At 40.1% G+C, this 16,520-nt stretch overlaps 1 protein-coding gene across 1 annotated transcript in view; it reads left to right on the top strand.

Annotated features, from left to right (window-relative positions):
• Nucleotides 1–16,520, top strand: part of INADL (InaD-like (Drosophila)) — a 146,894-nt gene that overhangs the window by 25,124 nt on the left and 105,250 nt on the right. Inside the window, exons 13-16 of the mRNA XM_010021438.1 lie at nt 1,026–1,082; nt 2,405–2,539; nt 5,856–6,020; nt 8,069–8,197. Of these exons, the coding sequence (XP_010019740.1) occupies nt 1,026–1,082; nt 2,405–2,539; nt 5,856–6,020; nt 8,069–8,197 (486 nt within the window). The remainder of the gene's footprint in view (nt 1–1,025; nt 1,083–2,404; nt 2,540–5,855; nt 6,021–8,068; nt 8,198–16,520) is intronic.

Below are 16,520 nucleotides of genomic sequence, written 5' to 3'. Positions count from 1 at the left end.
GAAACAGAAGGACACCCTGGAAGTCTGTACAGGGATATATGACTGTGGGGTGTTTGTCGCAAGGTACCTAAGCGTGAGCAGTCAAGCTGAGGAGTTATGAGTCATAGATTCAATTAGTCACAACTGAATGGACATGAAATGGATTCTGTCTGTTGGGAAAAATACCCAAGGTACTGGAAAACAACGGGCTTCCAGCCTGTTATCTAAAATTAAGCCAAAAGAAAAAGCTGAGGCGTAGTATTGTTGTTGAAACTAGAAATTTCCAAAGGCTATATATTTTCCAAATCTAACAGTTGTAGCAATCCCCACAAACATCCTCAACTTCAGTGTCCCAAATCCCAACTGTGGGCCATAGATCACCACAGATGTCATCCTTACTACATTGAAAATTCGAGTAAATAACTTTCTAGGGTTACAGATAAATAAATTATATTAAGGAAGAACATTACGAGAAAACTGGTGGTCAACGTAGTTATTTTATTAATACAAAAATTGAAGATACACTGACGGGGTTTCTTGTCACTCTTCTAAATAATCCACTTTACATTCAATTTTGGTGATTAAACTCATGTATTTCAAGTCACATTAGGAACATGCTGCAGAAGATGGTGGTTTAGATGTTAGATGGCTGTACTATAGCCTGAAGTAATAACTTAACTATAGCCTGAAGTAGTAACTTAAGGCATTGTACTTCTCAAATTCAAAAGGCAAGTCAGGGTATTTGTGTCAAATATAATGGCATTTTGTGCTTATACAGGATTACTGAACTTGACTAAAATTGGCACTTGGGCTTTGGGAATAGGATAATATTGAAGTCTGCTAATAGTGCATAATCACCACATTCCTAGTTGTAAATGTTCTGTGTCTGAAAGAGTTTTCCAACATTCGTTTAAAATTATTTTGCATCAATGTGACTTTGTTTAAGTACAGCTTATTTTACTCATCAGTTTTTTGCCAGAATTCATCATTCTAGTAAAATCTTTATTGACCTACTACTGAAAAATGTTATGACGTACAATTTGTAGGTTGTGAACGTGGATATGCCCATTACAGATGATTCGGAGCTCCAGAAGTACTCAAAGGTATGACTTACATGGTGGTTTCCTTCATCATATACGTTGGCAGAATAATCCTAGGAGGTCATGGTGCAATTCCGGATTTATTTGTTTAGGAAATTTAGTGGCTTGGTGGCTCTATCTTACTTCTCCAAGAAAAGGCTGCCAGTATTCTGCTTATCTTCTGGACTGGTCCAATACCTTTTTGTAGCATTGGAAAATGAACCTTTCAACACACACACCCAAACATAAAATCCCCTGAAATCCAAACCATGAATATAAGCCTCAGATTTTGGGGTACTTAGCTGCATTGAAATTCAGTTGTTGAAAACCACTACAGAGTGGAGCAGAGGTTGAAACTCTGCTGAACAATGTCATCATCCTGCAGAGGAGTTTGCCATAGTGATCCAGTCTCAGGGAGAGGGAGGTCCATTTAATTGAAATGATCAGAGCTGAAATTAACTGCAGTGTTCTGAGACTTTCCAGAGATTTTCAAGATTTGTATGTTAATATTGTGCAACAGAGGTTTGTGGAGTTGATGTATTTATATACTTGTGGGGATGTCTCAGTGAAGAAAGGCCATAAAGTCATTGGGTATGAGGGAATGTTGAGGATCAGTGGATTTCTCCTTTTACTTGAATATCCAGAATTAATTGAGAACCAGAAGGACAGCCAGTGTTTAAACTCAAGTAATAAAAAGTGAGAAAATAGAGAAACTGAAGGAGCAGATACTGGTGATCCTTCTCCCCAGTTTGCCATGATTTCTGCTGTCTTGTCTGGGTAGTGTAGAAAGCTAGTCTTCCAGTTATTAGCACACCTAAGGCACTAATGATTGGAGGCTCCTGTCCTGGTTTTCCCTGGGATAGAGGTCCCTAGAAAGAAACTCCAAATTAAGGAGGCCCACTGGGAAAAGGCTAACAGGAATTTAGGGATTTCACCTTGTAGAAGCAAGGATGCCAGTCTGAATAGTTCTTTGCAGAGGATACTTCATGAATATTTTTCATACCTCAAAGCAGTGTAGCTCCTAAAGGAGTAAGACAGCTGATCTTGTGATGAATTTTTATGGTGATTATGGAATTTCTTTCAGTTCTGTTGAAAACTTACCTTTGGGGTAGGATAGATACAGCTTAAATTGCTTTTTTCTCTAAAAGGTAGGTTGGTTGTTTTTATTTGTGCAGTTTCTATAGAGAAATTATGGGCACTTCTGCTGTAATACAGATGATATAAGTATTGAAAACTTAATCATCTTACCTGTGTGCTTAGTTTAACTGGGTGAGCTACTGAATCCTAAATGTGTTTATATTGTGGTAAAGACATATTAATTCTCAGTCATACTTATCTTTTGGCAGCTATTACCCATCCACACTTTGAGATTAGGAGTTGAGCTTGACACGTTTGATGGACATCATTATATATCATCGATTGCTTCAGATGGTCCAGCCGCAACACTTGGTCTTCTGCAACTGGAGGATGAACTTCTGGAGGTAAAACCCAAAACAAACCACCCCAAAATAGAACTAAGATATTTCCTATTTGCTTTGCCTTCTTAAAAAGGCCTGTATTAAATTCTAGTTTGGCTGCTGTGTGTGCAGTAGTATTCAAGAGTTGGTTGTGGAAGCAGTTAGAGTAGTGCTTTGGAAGTCACATTAATTTTCTTCACTGTTTCATTCCTCTTTATGGACAAAATGTCAAATTCTTGTGACCTCTTACTGACTTCATGTTTGGTTTCTTTTCTGAAATGTTTCAACTTGAGTATCTGTAGTCCTGTAGCTCAGCCTTTTGAGCAATTTGGCACCAGCTTTTGTGGTGGATAATCTTTCTTAATATTTGTCACTCCTAAAAAATTTACAACAGTCTCAGGAATAGTGGTTCCTGTTACACATTATAACTTGCTCATTGAGTGTTAGAAGATATTTATGTGTATAAGCTGGTATATCAGTTTGTTTAAGTAGGTATAAAGAAGTATTTGGACAGCTTTGAACTTCTTGGAATCACACCAGACCTATTTGCTCAGTAAAAATATTTGATAGTATTAAAAGAATACCTGTTTGGTGTGTGTGTGTATTTATATCTACCAGTATCTCAGCCTGCAAGTGAAAAGACTTAATTTCCTATTGAATATCTGCTTTTGATGGAATATTTTGAATTTGAACCTTTTTTTAGTGGATGCAAAGAACTTTTGACATTAGTGGGAACAGAATCAGGCCTTCTGAAAGTTTGATATGTTAGGTATACAGCTCTTGCCTACTTGTTGCTCACCCTATAACATCAAAAATTCATACTGGTATCACTGAGACCTAAAACATTTTCTGCACTTATTACTTAATGGAGGAAATCTTGATTCCTAAAGGAAGGGATTAATGGAATGTTGGAAGTGTTCCTTAAATTCCTTGGCCACGAAACAGAAAAAAAATGTATACAAAAAGCAATAAAGCAGTGCTGTAGAGTAACTTTAGGAAACTTTAATTGTATATATTTAACAGTTTTACTTATGACTGTGTACTTACAATTAAGTTCACAGGTATGTCCAGACCTAGTGAGCATAAATTTGTTTCTACTCTGTAGCTGGAAAAAACCCCAACAAAATAAAAATGTGCTCCAGGGCTAAAGCTATATATGCCAGGTTTAGCCCAGAGTATGTTTTTGCAGCCAAGTTATAAATCCCCTTAAGTAGGGGTTTGCAATGGAAAAAGTGACAGCCTCATTCCCCAGACAAGCAGCTCTACCTGGGCCCAATACAGTTGGGATTAAAATGTGATCAGTAAGGAATTTTGTTTGTAATATATAGTGAGGTTGAATGTTGATTATTTTTAATGATGTGTTTGAAATATGATAGAAAGCATGGTATTTTCTTCTCCCCTCCCCTAATTCTAGCTAATTTCATTGTGTTCTTTTTTAGGAATAAATTGCTTCCTTGTGTCCTCCTAGTTTTGTTATAAAGTCTCCCTCACTCCTACTTGATGGCAGAAGGAACTAGAGTGGCATGGTGAATGGATGGGGTGTAGGGCCCCTTGCCTGTTTAGAGGCCAATGTCTGGCAGCTGCAAAAGCAGCCTGGGAGTCCCCAAGTCTGCTTGGGAGTGCACAGTAGCTCTTCCCCATCAATCACTGTGTGCTGAGAAGTGCTGGTAACGTTCCACCACACTGCCACTCTCAATGCATTAAAAAATCCTTATGCATAGATACTTCTGCTTAAATAATTAACTAATGGATTAGCCTGATAGCTCAGCACTTGCTGTAATTCTTACAGAAAAAACCCATAGCAGTTCATCTTGCCGTGTTGGAGGGCAGTTAGACCACTCTGAATTTTTTTCCTTGGCTGGGTTAGAGTGTGTTTCCCAGCAGTATAAGTTATATTTACATTGTAAAAAACACTAAGGAAAAAATGGGGAGAAGTAGAGGTGATCAGGAAGAAAATGATGGCTAAAGTGAGATTGCTGTGTAGTCTTGCACAAGATAGAGTCCCTTTAAAGATGGAGATCAAAGGCGGGATCGTCTATACTGCAGTTTGGGTATGGAGTAAAGTATTGAAGAGAATCTTCACTTACCCTCACTTACTGTGCTTTGGTTCATGTTGTGGAGTGGATTGGATGGTGTGTACTGGATTCCTAAACCATGGTTGCAGTCCAGCAACTTTGGATGTTTGGTCATGAGAGCAGGCTTGAGATAGCCTGAAAGAAAACCCTGAAACAGAAGAGGTGTTGGGATTGAATCCATAGCACTGACTCGGTTAAGTCCCTGCTCTTTTGAGGCTACTCTGCTCATCAATATAAATGATATTGACATCTATGAACAGCTACTGATGTTCTGCTTTCCTCATATTTAAGGATACCCTTGTGGTGCCAATAGGTGTACTACCCTCATGATAGTGCAGGTTCTTTTTTTTAAGCTTGTGGTTAAAAACATCCATTAAGGAGAAGTTCAGATTAGATCTTAGGCAGAAGCTCTTCCATGTGAGGGTGCTGAGGCGCTGGCACAGGGTGCCCAGAGAAGCTGTGGCTGCCCCATCCCTGGCAGTGTTCAAGGCCAGGTTGGACACAGGGGCTTGGAGCAACCTGCTCTAGTGGAAGGTGTCCCTGCCCGTGGCAGGGGATTGGGACTGGATGAGCTTTAAGCTCCCTTCCAACCCAAACCATTCTATGATGATTAACAGTGGCCCTGTAGTTTTCTGTGTCACTCAGGACCTAAAACTTATGGGATGCTAAACTTTGACCCTTGACAGGGTTTTTTGAATCATTGCTTGCTATAACTGGTTTCTTTTTTACTATATAAAGATTCTTGTATGCTTTCTGTAGGATCTGTGTTGGTTTCAACCATTTTGTTACATTTTAAACAACTGACAAAGTCATGCTAGTTCTGTGTTCAAGGTTTTGATTAGAGCTCAGAATCCTTGTTTTCTTAAAATATTTGGGAAAATGAATTTTTTATCTTTTAAAATTCAAACACATAATCCTAATGCTAAAAAAATGCCCCCACCAAAGAAGCAGGTGCACATGAAATAATAATGCCAGGAAAGATTTAGGCTATGAAAAGTAGAGAGCAGAGAACAAGTTAGAGGAAACTGAAGAGAGCAGAGCCATGCTGTAGCAGTCAGTAGCCACAGGATGAGGTTGAAGTCTTACAGTGATGCATGTATACTTCAGAAGCCTATGTTAATAAAGCTATGCAACCTTTGCCAGAATCCCTCTGCAAAGTGACACACATTCAACAGGGGAAAGACATCTATGCAAAATATAGTGAAAGAATCTGTTTGATATCCTTTTAATTATCTGAAGGTGGATGTGTTTCCCCTCCTGTGCAGGTAAATGGAGTTCAGCTGTATGGCAAATCGCGCCGCGAGGCAGTCACGTTTCTAAAAGAAGTGCCACCTCCCTTCACCCTGGTTTGCTGTCGGCGACTTTTTGATGATGGCAGCGAGTCTCTTGCGGATGAACCCACAGTGGGAGCTTCCCCTCCAGAACAAAAGGTAAACCTTTCAGGCTGAGAAAGTTGGGGCTGTTCAGCCTGGAGAGAAGCTGCGTGGAGACCTCAGAGCAGCTTCCAGTGTCTGAAGGGGGCTACGAGGATGCTGGAGAGGGACTCTTCATCAGGGACTGTAGGAACAGGTCAAAGGGTGATGGGTTCAAACTTAAACAGGGCAAGTTTAGGTTACATATAAGGAAGAAGTTCTTTACTGTGAGGGTGCTGAGGCACTGGAACAGGCTGCCTGAAGAGGTGGTAAATGCCCCATCCCTGGCAGTGTTCAAGGCCAGGGTGGACAGAGCCTTGGGTGATGTGATCTAGTGTGAGGTGTCCCTGCCCATGGCAGGGGGTTGGAACTGGATGATCTTAAAGTCCTTTCCAACCCAGACATTCTATGATTCTCATGTGCAAAAGGACAATAACTTTTTAAAAAGTGCATGTGTTTCTGAGAAAGTGATTTTATTTTCTAAAGCCAGTGTCCTTTTTATCTTTTGATCCAGACCACTTTTCAGTATTAAATAACATTTCCTAAAATATATGGTTATATGTGGCAGTTTTATATTAACTTGTCATATAAAGCTGCCTTTGCCGATCACTTTGGACTCATAAGGGACAGCTGGTGATTCAGAGAAAGGTACTTCATGTTTGCAACACTGGTACTTTTACTACCGTTTGTACAGGTTGGTCATGAGAAACTTCATTGTACTATAAATACAAGGTAGGTAAATCACCGAGCTAGCATGCTGACTAGGTATATCCCATGCATCATTCTTACACTTAATAGCTGAGTGAGAGCTCTGAATTATACTAAATCACATCCTTGCCACCATTAGCTGATTACTTCCATGTTCTGAGTAGGTTTTTATAGAACTGGGGGGAAAAAAAAAAGAAACTTAATGTTTCTTTCCACTGCAGAAGCTTTAAAGTCTTAAACTAAATCTTGACACTTGTAATGGTTGTTCCTGTTTCTAAAAAGGATTTACACCTTGACTTCTCATCTTTTCTGATATTTTCTAATCTAATTTCCTCTAAGGTGGGGAGTTAAGAAATATGGATGTTTCATGAAAGAAGAAGGTGCACAGTGTTATGCCTTTTTGTAAAAGGCCCTTTCTGTTGCAACAGAACTTGTTCCACTGTGGTTTTTGATGTTGCGTTTTCCATGTGCCTCCTGTCAGTTGCACATCTTTGCTATAAGGGAATATTGAGGGAACAGAGGTTGCCTTCTCCTTAGAGCAATCTCACAATATTTCTGCTTTCTTTTGGCAAAGGCATCAATGAAGAGTGTGTGGAAGAAAAATTTCTTCCTTTTGCCTTATGGCGGTGCTCTGTGTAACAGGCATATTTATCCAAAGAAATAAAGTTAAATCAGTGTGAAGTTTAATGGTACAAGACTTTAACCTTTTTCTTGGGACATCATACAGTGATATTTTGTAAAGACTGTATGGATAAAATAGCATTACAGGAAACATGCATGTTGGTAAACAAAAGATGCCTTTTTGTAAGATGTATTTATGAAGCTGTCCTCACCCAACAAAATTGGGTAACTATACCTCTTTCTTTTATACCTTAACACAAAAACTGTGAAAGAAACTGCTTTTTCAAATTAGATACTATTTGTACACTTACAATATAGCAATTTTTTGTTTTCATATTTGATGCCACAACTATCAGATGTGCCTGATCGTCTGGTCTTTCTATTAGCTGTCTATGGTTACATCTTTTATGCTAAGATATTTATTTTTCCTTTATGCATCTAATGGGACAGCTGAAGTTCATCAACATGTAACAGGTTAGTAATATTATAAGAACTAATCTGACTAATACATGGGTATTTGTATGTCAGGTTGCTCAAAACATGTAGGCATAGACCCAGGGGAGTGTCGAAGGCAGCAAGTCAGGGCAAACTGGATGCATAATGTTCAGTGAAGTTGTAATTCCATAAAAGGTCATATTTTAGGGCATGTATGAGCTATTAATAATCAAAATATTGAAGGAAGGGTGTTTGCAAAGAACTGAAAGAATAGTATTTGAACTAGAGCTTTTATTTTTCAGGTGAAACCCGAGGAAGACTTTAATCCTGAGGAGGAAGAAGGAGAATTAGCATTATGGTCTCCCGATGTGAAGGTTATTCAACTGGAGAAAGACAAAAATGGTTTAGGATTCAGCATTTTAGACTATCAGGTATAGTTTTCTGTATAACTAAAAATCCCTTTGATCCTTTGTTTTGTATGGTGCCTTAAAATGTTTCGTGATGTTGATTACCAGATAATTGACTTGGTGCTTGGGCCTAGAAACTGTACAGGGAAAAGCAATTTATTTTGAGGCCAACACTATAAAGTACAGTGTAGGGCTTGTTTTAAACCAATCTGATTATCAGATGTGATAAAGTGCAAAATCTTTAATCAAATTCCACCTCATAACTCTAGGTTTAATGGCTAAATGTTGGGGGGAGGTTGGTTTTTGGTTTGTTTTGTTTTAATTTGGAATGACCTTTCAACTGTGAGAGTGACAAGCAAACTTTCTTAGGAAATGATGTTGCAGTATCTATGTACCCAGTTTAATGAGTCCTTTGCCTTTTCTCCTCTCACTGCCCTTAATCACCTTTCATTTATAAATGAACTATGGGCATGTGCTGGTCTGTGATCTGTGGTCCCACTCAAGTTGTAGAAAGATGCACTCAGGGTTTGAACCAAGCTGTGAAAATTAGAGTTTGCAGAGGTAGTCTCATCAGGACTGTCCCTCACAACCAAAAGGGACCATCAGGTCTCACAGGTGAATCCATGTTGCAAAGTCAAGTTTCTGTAAATACGAATTTGCTTTAACACATTTATTAGTGTAACAATAGAGGCTGAAGAACCTATTAATAATTTTTCAGTTACACTTCTCTGTTTAAACTATTACACCAGTATTAATGCCAGAGATATGGGTAGAATTTTTGGGGTGAGGAAGAGAAGGGTGATGGGGAAGTTGACTTTCACAAGTCATCCATACTTAAAACTTGATTTGTCCAAGAAGTTCTATTTTGGGGTAGGTTATATACTTAATTGTTAAATCAATAGAAATCAACAGACAAGTCCTCTAATTGGGGGAAAATTTTACTAGAATTAATGAATCCTTCTGTCAATAATACTGGCTTCAATTAAATATATAGAAACTCGATCTGTAGTCAGAATGAGATGTTCTTTCTAGTCAATGTAATATATTTTTAAACCTCTAACCATCATAATTATAAGGAAATAAAATAGCTGGATCACTCTTCATAACATACGCATCACATCTGAATACTGCCTAAACACTGTAGTTTAATAAAATGTGTTTCACTGTTGTGCATAAATGCCAAGTCATCTAAAACTTACTTTTTAATACAATCAGGCATGAATTGGGAATGAATTAGAATAAAAAAATATATTTGAAGTATCATGCAAAACCATTAATTCTATATTTTTACCACTGTGATTTAAGATTACTGAAAATAGATCCTGTTAGTCATTTTCGCTGACACATGTTGTGTTGCAGTGCCAGCTTTACTGTAGAGTTGCTAGGAGTCTTTACAGAGCAGTAGTACACAGATTTGCTTTTAAGTTCTCATATAATCAGAATTAATGAAGGCTTTAATAACAGGCTTTTTATTTACTTATTCGCAGATGCAAATACATGAGCAATGTTGTGGTACTTTCAGCTAAATTTAAATACATTCTAATCAATTCTAAATGAGGGGTAAACCACTTAATCTCAGATCTTTACAATTTCAAGATATTTATGTATAAAGTATGCTCTTTTGTTTGGGATTTGCCTCTTAGATCTTTCACACTTTTCATCATCTGCAGATTAATTTTGACAGAGAGATGTCTGTGCCTGTGTGTGTGTATTTATGTAAATACATCCATCACACTTGAGTGAAGGGCAAAGAAAATAAAGAATTGTCCATGCTAGATTGGAGGCAGGGGAATAAAATGTATGTGGTTCCTGGGAGACTGTTAAGAATTCTTAAAGCAGATTTGCTGAGAAGCACAAAATTGCAGTGAAATGTTTGATTGTGGCTTAAAGGACCTGGAGACCCAACCCTATTTTCTACATTTCTTTTTGCAGTTTTACCCTTCTTTTAGAAATGGAAGGGTTTGGTTTGGTTTTAGGCACATCCTTTGTTTTGCAAGAAAAGATTCAAGCCTTATAATGGCAAATGCCACTACTTGCACTGTATATCCACTGCTGATATTTCCCTTTTTGAGTAATCATGTGACTTCATTTTTTTAGATTTATTTTTACTTAATGAAGATGTGTGTTCACATGGCCTAGCTGCATGGATCAGTGCACCAGAAAGAGAACCTTTCTAGGCTCCTGTTAGTGTTGGTGGAGGTAGGGTGGGTAGGAAAACACTTTCTAAGAGCTGATTCTGAGCAGAAGGCCAGTTCTTGGTGCTCATAATTACACACATAAGGACTTACTCTCTCTGTTACAGAAGTTTAAGGACACTTTGGTATTACATACCCAGCTTGGAGGTGATGTGACTACAGTGTAGGTTTTTAAGGTCAAATTCTTTCTGAAGCTGTTGGTTGAAATGGCAATTCAGAAATATTGCTAGGACTTCAGAAAGATGAGTAGGAATAGAGAAGTAACATTTCAGGGGAAAACCAGTGATGCACTATTATTTCATCTTACATCAACGTATTGTAACACAGAATCATACAAGTACAGAACGGTTTGGGTTGGAAAGGACCTTAAGATTATCCAGTTCCAACCCCCTTCCATGGACACTAGACCATGTTGCCCAAGGCTCTGTCCAGCCTGGCCTTGAACACTGCCAGGGATGGAGCATTTACCACTTCTTCGGGCAACCTGTTCCAGTGCCTCAGCACCCTCACAGTAAAGAATTTCTTCCTTATATATAACCTGCACTGCACTTGTTTAAATTTAAACCCATCACCCCTTGTCCTATCACTGCAGTCCCTGATGAAGAGTAGCACCAGTGTATACCAGCCCACTTCACTCATTTCTTGTGAGAGGCTGGTGGCTGTTATCTGCAGCATTTAAGAACCCCTGAGATGCTGCTCATACAGACATGTTCATTTGTGACAGTGAACAAAGCCAGATGTACTCAGAAGTGGAAGAATGTTAAGCAATTAGAGACCAGGCTGCTTATGGTGCTGTGGAAGTTTCTTCCTACTGCTTTCCACTCATGTTTGGTATTTCTTTTGAAGCTCAGGGCTTCTAACCTGTCCATCTTAATTCTGACTATAGAATTAGATCTGCTTCTGAATATTCTCATGGTGTGTATATAGTATTTTTCATTTTGACTTCCCAAAACTGGCTCCATACATGGCCTAGAGGATATTGTGCCTCAGTTGTCTAAAATGCTTCCCAAGTCACACTTTGAAAACCAGTATTAATACAAACTCTTTGCAAGGTAGAATAAGAGTCTGAGTATGTAGAAAATTGAATGCTGAGATAAAGAAATTATTCCTCTGGTATATTAATTTTTAATGGGCTGTCTTTCTAATAATGTTTCATCTATCAAATAAATGATAAGCATATCCCAAGTGACTTGCAGGATATTCCCAGAAATGTACAAGCATAATTCCAATGTAATGCCTATAGATTTTAATGAACTAATTACAAATTAATTATAGCAATTATGCATAATCAATAGTATTGCTACTTCGTCCTGTGTTTTCTTTTGTCTGTCTTTAGGGATTTAAATGCTTAAAACAGAGCTGCCTTCTGTTTTTTAGTAAGTCCTCTTGGAAGACCTACACACATCTTCCTAAAACTTTGGGATACCGTTAGAGAAATAGAATAGACTTATCCTGTTTGTTAGAACAGGTCTGTATTTATACAGGATACTACTCAGCTTCCCATGATCACTATGTGTAAGAAAATCTCTCTTTCCCCTTTGCTGAATGTCCTGATTTGTAGTTACGTGCTAGGAAATCTAAAATCTTTGAGGCTGCTGCTCTGCCAGCAAGGTCAATACTCGGTGAGAGGGGAGGTGGATGGGGAGGCTGATGCTGTGTATTCTTGGAATGATCTGTTTCACTACATTTTTTTTCTCCTAGTGTGATGGCTTATTTAAATAAGAAACAGCGAAGAGGTCTCAAAATGAAATCTCCTGTGTATTTTTCTATTGTCACCACTGTGTTGGGATCTTGTCAAAGCTCTTAGGCTAGGCAGTGCTTTTTCTTGATAACACTTAGATGAAAAGCCTGCAGAAGGAGAGGCAGCAGCAGCCTCCGACAGGCTCCACGTGTGCTGTGCTTCCTTCAGCTGATAACACCGTGCTCAGCAGAGACCTGAGGAGCAGCGTTGGACTGCTGGTGATTCTATCTTGAACAGGGACCCTGCCCCCCTTTTTAGTCATTAAAAAGGTGTGCTGTTCGGTCTTGTGGCCAACTTCTCCATGAAGTAATATACTCTACCTCCCTTAATTTCCTTGTAATTTCACTTGGAGAAGTTGCTCTCTCTTTCACCTCTTAACTAACTTTTATGTAGTGTTGCTGGCACAGTTAGCGGCAAGTACGTTTTGATGGTGAATGAGGGACCAAGTACTCTGTTTGTAGAGTGCTTTGGGACCATCAGTGATGCAAGGAGCTATAGTAAGCTTATTTATTGTTCTTTGTCAATAGACATGAAAGTCTTACAGAATCACAGAATCATCAGGGTTGGAAAGGACCTGCCTTCCAACCCCCTGCCAAGGCAGGACCACCTAGAGCAGGTTACACAGGAATGCATCCAGGTGGGTTTGGAATATCTCCACAACCCCCCTGGGCAGTCTGTTCCAGTACTTTGCCATCCTCAATGGAAAGATGTTCTTCCTTGTGTTAAGGTGAAACTTCTTGTGTTTTAGTTTATGGCCATTGCTCCTCGTCCTGTCACTGGGCACCACTGGAAAGAGTCTGGCACCAGCTTAACAGTAACTTTGTCTAGCCTGAAGCTAAACCTCCTACGCAGCAAGTCAAGAGCTGAGCCACTGTTGTTGAGACCAAGTGTTTTTCTCAGAAATTAAAATAGAAGGGGGCATGGTATATCATCAGGTTAAAATAGAGGTGAAATGCTGTATAAAAATTATGGTCATCCTGCGGCATTAGAGCAAGAGGAAAGAAAAATCACACAAGGTGAAGACTTGTACAGGGAAAAAAAAAGAGCTCATAACAGTATAAAAGGTACTTTGAGTAGCCCTGTAGCAGAGTTTACTCGATACCTGGTGCATGCAGGCCAACAGACTCTGTCAGTGATGTTTTACAGAGATATTGGAAAAACCACAGGTAGCTGAATTGCAGATTTCTGGAGGCAGTATTGACCAGAAGGTAACTTGAATGGTCTAATGAGCTTTTATCAAATTAAACAAAAAGCTGAATGGTCTTTATGGGGAGCTTAATTTACTGTGCTTTGAAGTCAGAGTATTTTAAAGCAGCTGTTTTAAAGTGTGTGAAACTAGAGAGGGCCAGGGTTGGAGTAGAGAGGGTTGACATTTTACATGGCTCTTACGAATGCCAGTGAGATGCTGTTTCTCTCCCTCTGTGCTTGAAAGGTAACTCCCCAGTGCCTGGCTGCTTTTGCACAGTACCAACTGCCCTATAGACCTGTCAGGCTGTAGGAGCTTGTGGATTCAAGTGGTCCTTGCCAATGTAGGTGTAAATAACTACCCATCCATGGAAGCAATAACAGGTATTTATATGAGCTTCATGTTACCGAGACCCAAAACTGCATGAAGTCGGCCTGGGTCAGTGCTTAAGGGGTTCTTACTTTAGTCTAGCAATAGGAACTCTACAGCCACCTTATTCCTGGACTTATCTTTATTACCATTAGCAGTTTTTTCTTACGGTTCAACTAGTCTTTTTTGCTGCACATTCAGCAGGTTACATGTTGTCCTTCTCCCTGGGAGCATGGGAAACAATGGTTTTCTCTTTTATAACAAAAATCACTGCATAGTCATTGATGGCAGGAAGTGAAGCAATTTAAGTGTCTCCAAGTATCTTTCCTCTTTTCTTTATGCCCCAAACAAACAGGCTCCAGATGTAGAGTCACAAAAAAGCAAGCTGGCTTCTCATTTTGTAGAAGGTGGTATTCAACTAGCTTATATATTTTTCCTTTCCTGGACTGGTCAGCAGGGAGATGCAGGCTGGAATGCTTTGACATGTCGCTGGCTAACCGTTTGCCCTCTTGTGATAATTTGAGCTTTGTCTGTCTTGTGATAAGTTTGTTATGAACAAAGCAGCATATTCACGTCCTTGTTAAGCACATTTTCACCTGATCATGTGATGGAAACCTGTGGCTTACTGGCAAAAGCTGCACAGCTGTATTAAAAAGCAGTTTTACAATGGCTATCAGCTTGGTACTGGGAAAACTGATAAAGGCAGCTTTTCTCCCATCTCTACAACCCATCCACATTCATTAACATCAAAGTTTTGTAAGCCTCAGTACCAACTGTGTTGGTACTCATCTCACGGAGGATTTGCTTCTCTCCCCCTATGGGAAAGTTCTGCATCCTTTAAATCATATTAAGCTGCTTCATGTGTAAAATAATTCTTAATAGTGTGTCATGAATTGAATTCAATGTAGCTTTTTGAAAAATTCTCTTGGAGTTCAGCTTAAATACTACTTTTCAGGACCGAAGAGGTGGTGAATGCAATTGAGCACATTCCTGGTGAAGTTTCTAGGGTGTTCGTGATTAGTGGTTTCCAAAACCTCACTGCAGCAATACTAAAAGCATTGGGAGACCAGAAACCACTTTAATAAGAAATCAAAGGGACTGTGTATCTCAGTGTGAGATACAGACAGATACACAGGAATAGTTTGCTGAGGTAGAGAAACTGGAGAACCTGGAGGCAGGAAGTCACCTTAGGGCTTGGGTATGCCCTGAGGCTGGGCTTGGGGTTATCAGACTGTCTTGAAGTGAGAAGTTAGGAAGGAATCTCATAGAATCATGGAATCATTTAGGTTGGAAAAGACCTTTAAGACTGAGTGCAGCCATTAACCCAGCACTGCCGTGTCCACCTCTAAACCATGTCCCCAGGCACCACGTGTACATGTCTTTTAAATACCTCCAGGGGCGATGACTTCACCACTGCCCTGGGCAGCCTGTTCAGTGCTTGACTACCCTTTTGGGGAAGAAATATTTCCTAATCTCCAGTCTAAGCCTCTCCTGGTGCCATCTTGTCCTTAGGAGCAGACTTCCCTCTTGTCCTTGTTCCTTGGGAGCAGAGACCAGCCCCCTCCTGGCTCCATCCTCCTGTCAGGCAGTTGCAGAGAGCGATAAGGTCCCCCCGAGCCTTCTCTTCTCCAGACTAAACCCCCCAGGTCCCTCAGCCCTTCCCCATCACACTTGTGCTCCAGGCCCTGCTCCAGCTCCGGTGCCCTTCTCTGGCCCCGCTCCAGCACCTCAATGTCTCTCTTGTAGTGAGGGGCCCAGAGCTGAACACAGGATTCAAGGTGCAGCCTCACCAGTGATGAGGACAGAGGGGTGGTCCACTGGGCAGGTCACCTTGTCATAGAAGGAGATCAGGTTAGTCAAGCAGGACATGCCTTTAATAAGCCCGTGCTGACTGGGCCTGACCACCTGGTTGTCCTGTACATGGAGGCACTCGGGATGATCTGCTCCATAACCTTACCCATCACTGAGGTCAGGCTGGCAGGCCTGTAGCTCCCCAGATCTCCTTCTGGCCCTTCTTGTAAACGGGCATCACATTTGCTAATTTCCAGTCAACTGGGACCTTCCTGGTGAGCCAGAACTGCTGATAAGTGATGGGGGGGTGTCTTGGTGAGACCTTCCACCAGCTCCCTTGGTAGCCTTGGGTGTATCCATTCCAGCCCCATTGACTGGTGTGTGTGTGTAAGTAGTGTAGCAGGTCCCCTTGGATTATAGGGGCTTCATTTTGCTCCCTGTCTTCCAGCTCAGGGCCTCCTGTCTTTTGTGAGCTGCCACAGCCAGTGCTCTGGACAATACCTGAGTTTGCAGAGAAACTGAAGCATTACTGAAAACATCTGTTTTTCTTTGGTTTGTCGCATATCCTCAAAATAAATGCTAAGCCCTATTATTATTATTATTAACCTTCAGAAACATTTTCCCTATTCCCCCAAATTCTACAATCTGGTTGTTCTCTTTCATTTCCTGCTAGGAAGAATAGCTTTTAATAAAAACAAAAAAACCCCAAACCAAAGAAAATCATTATTATTCCACAGATGTCTTCTGCCTGCAAGAGAGGGCGAGAATTTAAAGGGACAAAACTGTAGCTGGAGTTCTTGTTAAACAGTTGGCAAATCTCAGCAAGGGTAAGAAAATGTGGATGAGACCAGAGGAAGCTGCACAACTGAGTGCTGCTTGTCTAAAAGCTGTGATAGTCTTTCAGTGAGCACGTGGAGATGGTAGAGCAATGGGTATATAAAAGCTCAACCCAGACAGGTCCAAATCTGTTGTTCTGAACTGATGAGGTTTAAAGTATATGTTGGTGCTGATGGATAAGCATGAAGAATTCTGAAGACTCATGGAAGTTATGAGGTATTCTGTTTT

Source organism: Nestor notabilis, unplaced genomic scaffold (assembly GCF_000696875.1).
Source record: "Nestor notabilis isolate BGI_N333 unplaced genomic scaffold, ASM69687v1 scaffold11659, whole genome shotgun sequence".
NCBI lineage: Eukaryota > Metazoa > Chordata > Aves > Psittaciformes > Psittacidae > Nestor > Nestor notabilis.
Note: the sequence above shows the minus strand (reverse complement) of the source record. Positions and strands in the feature narration are given on the sequence as shown.